This window comes from Etheostoma cragini, chromosome 16 (assembly GCF_013103735.1).
Source record: "Etheostoma cragini isolate CJK2018 chromosome 16, CSU_Ecrag_1.0, whole genome shotgun sequence".
NCBI classification, from domain to species: Eukaryota; Metazoa; Chordata; class Actinopteri; order Perciformes; family Percidae; genus Etheostoma; species Etheostoma cragini.
In genome coordinates this window covers 18847742-18853180 of record NC_048422.1, presented here as the reverse complement: position 1 = coordinate 18853180, position 5439 = coordinate 18847742, and the positions used below count along the sequence as shown (strand labels likewise).

The 5439-nt window shown below is 40.7% G+C and overlaps 1 protein-coding gene across 2 annotated transcripts in view; it reads right to left on the bottom strand.

Annotated features, from left to right (window-relative positions):
• Window positions 1-323: 323 nt before the first annotated feature.
• LOC117959851 (netrin-G2) overlaps window positions 324-5439 on the bottom strand; it is a 60599-nt gene continuing 55483 nt past the window's right edge. For both annotated transcript variants that reach the window (XM_034897225.1, XM_034897226.1), the window contains exons 19-20: window positions 3120-3254; window positions 324-1615 (exon numbers count right to left, since the gene is read on the bottom strand). In XM_034897225.1, the coding sequence (XP_034753116.1) occupies window positions 1392-1615; window positions 3120-3254 (359 nt within the window). In that variant the 3' untranslated portion in view covers window positions 324-1391. The remainder of the gene's footprint in view (window positions 1616-3119; window positions 3255-5439) is intronic.

Sequence of the window (5439 nt, the reverse complement as noted above, 5' to 3'; positions counted from 1 at the left end):
GTTATCAGCCCTTCACTTGTGCTGTATCGGCAAGTGCCATTTTCAGATATAAAAGCTCTTTGCAACGTTTATCAGAACAAAATAATTTATATTCTCTTGACAGGAAAGCAGTTCTTTGTGATTGTCAGACAGACTGTTATATTTTAAACTGGAATAATCTGTTTGTAATTGTAAGCATTCAACTCTGTGTCCAAAGTAATATGAAAAAGATCAAATGGATGATTTGCTCTATTTTCATTTCACCCCACTGGAAAAAAAGATGTTAACAGCATGTAATCACGGACATTTGATTGATTTAAATAAAACAAAGTACAAGCAAGAAGGCAAATAACAGTCATATTTACTGCAAGGTTTACACTCAGTGTAATAAAATGCTCATTTGGAATAGTTGTAAATGTAATTTCTTTTATAATTTATTGTAACTCCAAACAAAAATAATTTCTACAAAAAATATTCAAATAATGTCATATAACATTGATACGTGGTCAATATCTTTTCTCTCTCTTTTAGACTTCTGATAAGTTAAATTCTGTTAAATTCTGCTTCCTGAATACTGTGTGAAGATTAAATCTTGCTAACTGTGGCAACAATCACTCATTCCTATAACAACCATAATAGTGACTAATTTTTTATAATTTGTAACCCCCTGGATATTATATAATATGTATAATCTCAGCGACTGTTAGTGGGCACATTAGATACACTGACTGAAGATATAATCAAAATAAAAGAATGCAGCAGAAATAGAACCAATGTAAAATCAAGTCTCATCTTTTTAGAAGAAATGAAACCTGGTTAATATATTATGTAGGCCTCAGCAGCAGGATCAAGCGCGCACCTCGCCTCCCGTATCGTTTGTTGTGTCTCGTATTTTCTGACCACACACACGCCTTGGTCGTCAGTCAAGCAGAGGTGAGATCCTTAAATCAACCAAGAGAAAAAAACCTAGAAACAAAAGGTCCTTGTGGGTACAACAGCCATTCCCTTAGAAGTGAAACAGTGATGATTTAAGTGTTTTGTTTATGCTTTTTGGTTTGATGCACATTGCTCCAGCTCTGGAATAAAGGGAACAGTGGTTGGTATAATCCCCCCCCCCTTCGTCTGCATCTTTTTTTTCTGAGGTCGCTCCCCTTTTTTCTGTCTTTGTCCTTCTCACACCTGAGCACACACTCAGTATCATAATAGTCCTGTGTATTTGTGTGTGTGTGTGTTTGAAAGGAAATTGGGGCTCGTTTGTGTTGCATAAGTGTGTGTGCTTTTGCGAGTGCTGTGGTGTGTGCTCATTGGGTCCACGACTGGGGGCGGCCGTTCCCACTCTGGGTCACCCCTCACCTCAAGTACACATACCACACATATACACACACTTCAAGGTGTGAGGGGGTTTTCGTGGCTCAGTGGGGAGTTAACGTGGCCAGCAGGTGGGTGAGCAGAGTGCAGAGCAGCAGGGTGACTGTGGTAAGGTGCAGGGAAGAGGCGGCGTTGCAGTCCTTGCCCGCCTCGCAGCGGGACTGTTGGCACAGTACCCCCTTAAACTCTGGAGGACAGATGCACTTCTGGCTCTGGTAGCATGTTCCCCCGTTCTGGCACAGGAGCATCTCCTCGTCACAAACGTTAGCTGTGAGTGGAGACGAAGGCAGACAGAGCAGAAGAAGGAGAAGTAGAGAAAAAGAGGGAGAGTAAAGGTATTGCAGTGTGTTCGTGTGTATGTGTGTGTGAGAGAGAGAGAGAGAGAGAGAGAGAGAGAGAGAGAGGGAGTGAGGAGTTGGGAATAAAGAGGGCATGGCAAAGTGACAGAGTGACAGGCAGGTAAAGGATAGTAGGGAAGTAAAGAGCACAAAGACGAAAGAAAGTTGTATGGCAAAGAGAGACAGGTGAGGAAAGATAAAGAGGGGCAATGTTAGAAAAAGCATGATGGGATAGATGAGGAGAAGAATTCAGGGCAGAAAGAACAAAGTAGAAAAGAAAGCAGGAGGAAGGGAAGAGGAAAGATAAATTCTCCTGTCTTTGCCTCAGGGACATAAACAGGTAACACCTGCTTTTTTTGTTTTTGCAGCCCTTTCCTCTGTCTGTTTTTCTTGAGCCTGCACTTTCTCAGGGTCAGGTAAAAATCATTGTCTCAAACAGAAAATACACTGGTTGTGATATAAATGATCGGAGGAACACATAGCATTGTTAAAATGCTATAAAAAGGCATTGGGAAAAGCACATAGGTAGTTGTACTACACAAGATACTAAATACATTTCCTGAGAGAAAATAGAGGATCAGGCTTCCAAATACTTACATGAGCATGTTTTACCACACCAAAGATAATTGGCTCTGATGCATTGGAGTATTTGAAGTTGAATATCAAATCTAAAACATACTGTACTATTATTTACAACTATATGGGTCATATTGTAGTACACCAATCCACATTTAAAAGGCACGCATGCCTGTGGATGTTCAATTTGTGTAGGTGAGGAGGGTCTATGTGGGACGAAGGAACCTCACTACATGGTATCTGATAGAGCAAGGTGATTTCCCGCAATGGGGTTAGGGAATGACAGGGTCATCAATTAAAAGAGCAGCTGATGCCACTAACGAGCTGCATGATCTATTCCCCTATTTGATTCCCGAGGAAAACATTGGGAGGTGCACAAGCTTCAGTAAATGGCACAGTGCACTCGCAAAGGTCCTGGAAGGCTACAACATTTGTTAATTCCTGGACTTAAAGGGCCCTATCTTGCACCCGCTGCAGCCCAAAGCCCGATGCAAGTATCTTTGCTAGTTTAAGATTGATGCAGTTGTCAATTTCCTGTCCAGCGCCCACGTCATTTAAATAGCAAATGCACCTGCACCCGTCTTTGCGCCCATAGGTGTGCTGATCTTACAGGGAGGTGTGTTTAAGTGCATTCTTGGCGTATTGCTGTCTTGAGACGACACTGATTGGTTTATTAAATTTTATGCCCAAAACACACCTATGATCAATTAAGACACTAAGGACAACCCCTTTAGACCATGCGCCTGGCGCACAGATCCTTTTTACCGCAGAAGTGGATTAATTCACTCCATGCGCTTAGATCGTTAACATAGGGCCCTTCGACATGAACCCTCCAAAAATCAACCTCCTCATACTCACTGTAACAGCCTTGTTTCCAGTAGTATCCTGGCAGGCAGTCGTCACACTTGGCCCCCGTGGCCCCATCTTTACACTGGCAGTAGCCTGTGCCGTTACACCGGTCATGAAAAGAACCCATCTGGTTGCAGTTGCACTCTGAAAAACGAGAGGAAAAGAGATAAAGGGATTTGACCTAGAGTTGAATTAGGTTCAGCCAAATGTGGAAATTTGTATTCAAACCACAGATTTGTCTTTGGTATTGATGCCTTTCAGAGCTGCAGTACTGCGCGTGTTAGGGCGGAGTTTCCCAAAATGCTGCAGAGATTCAGACCTGAAATTTATGTCCTTTTCAGCCAGAATTATTTTACCATCATGCTGAGAATTGCAAAGATAATGAGATACATGTAAGGGTATCTGGACTGAAACAATTTAAACAGAATGTTTTTTTGATCCTACCGACATTAAAGAAGGTTAACGTTTGGCATAGGTTTTCTAGAAACAACACCTATCATACAGCCTGCCCTGCTGGCAATAGACCACAGTGAAAAATGTAATGACAGATGTCCTATGTCAGAAAGTTCTGTGTATATATCAGATGTTGTTTGGAAAATGAATCCCATCTAAATAGAACTGTACGTTCTTTTGATTACAGAATTTCTTCTTTCATAGGCAGGTGGAGTAAGTGTAGGGGACACTGTGGTATTTTGAACAGTTGAGGGACATGCAGTTGTCGTGCTGCATAACAAAAGCCTTGCTGACATTTTTAACAAACAGATTTAAAAAAAAAAAAGTCCTTGTCTATTTGCAAGGACACCACTCACTCTCTGTATGGAGAATATGTGTTATTACCACCTGGCTTACATTTTAGCACCCCCTTGGCCCTTAAACAGAGATACAAAAATTCTTGTTGTCCTCTTTCCATTCAGGCACTCGACTCCGCTAACAGTAGGGGATAGCCCTTGTTTATATTAATGACCCCTTTATTTATTTTTTATTATTCTGTGTTTTCTCTATGTCTATATGTTGATGGCGGCCCGCCGTGGTAAAATTTCTGCCACCATAAAATCAGAAAGGGGGCAGACGCACAACTGGGTTTCTGCTATGTACACCGTGCACCGCCGCTCCTTCAGCTGTTAATGAAAAGTCATGAAGTCCTAATTACACAACTCTGCAGAGCTGTCTGCTCTACTGAACTCAAGCAAACTGTCATCCACCCTCTCTCCCCGAGCAACTGGTACAGTGACAGAACTTCATCACGCACATAGTCATGGCAACCAAGTAAACAGGGCAAGTACTACTTGTCACTCAATCAAAGCAAAGTGACAAACCACAACAAAAGCCGCAACATGAAATCTGCTCCACGCGGGTGAATTTACTATTTATCAGATTCCAAGATGAGACAAGAAGCTAACGTTAGCGAACACTGCGGTCCTTCTGCCTCCCTGCTGCAGGAGACGCTGTATTCCTCTGACACGCTGTATAAACGTTACCTATTGTTTTAAAACCGTTTTCCAGAGTAGTGGGGGTGTATACTGCTACAGACCAACATGAAAAACGTAGCTAATAATGTTAACTCAGTGTTTTGTTGTTAAACTGTGTGTAAAATGAGCAGTGACGTTAAATCACCGGTTTCAGGTAATCTCCCTATCATATTTTGACACAATGTTTCTGACCGTAGTGGTCATAGTGACTCAAAGTGTGACGTGAGATGCTAAAAAGAAAAACTACACGCTGTCTTTAGGTAACTTAAATTTTTACCCCCTCTCATTATACAACTCTGCAACTATTTATTCTTGCTGCTTTTTATATTTGTCAATGGTTTGTTTGGTTTGTGTTGTATATTCTTTAAGTGGTGTCTTCCTGCTACATACAAATTGCCCTTTTGGGACAAAATAAACGGAACTGTACTGAATTAAACAAACTTAAGTTCTGTTGAAATTCTTATGGTTCAAATGGCCTAATAAACACCACAAACTCACATTCAGAGACACCGTGAACTCTCCCTTCTTAACAATCACAATAACTTGTAAATTTGTTGTATTGAAATGCTAACTACATACTAAGATGTGTTGTTTCACAACAAAAGATGACATTGAACTTGTCTTTAGATGTTTTTTCCCCTTATAAATTACTCTTAATCCTGCAAGTAATTATCATTACAAATACATATATTTATAGAAGAAACTGCAGAGCTGCATATTTATATTGCATACGTCAGTTGATTGATGATGAAACAACATTTCTCTTATGATTTGATGTAAGCCAATACAGTGGGTACGGAAAGTATTCAGACCCCTTTAAATTTTTCACTCTTTGTTTCATTGCAGCCTTTTTCCAAAAA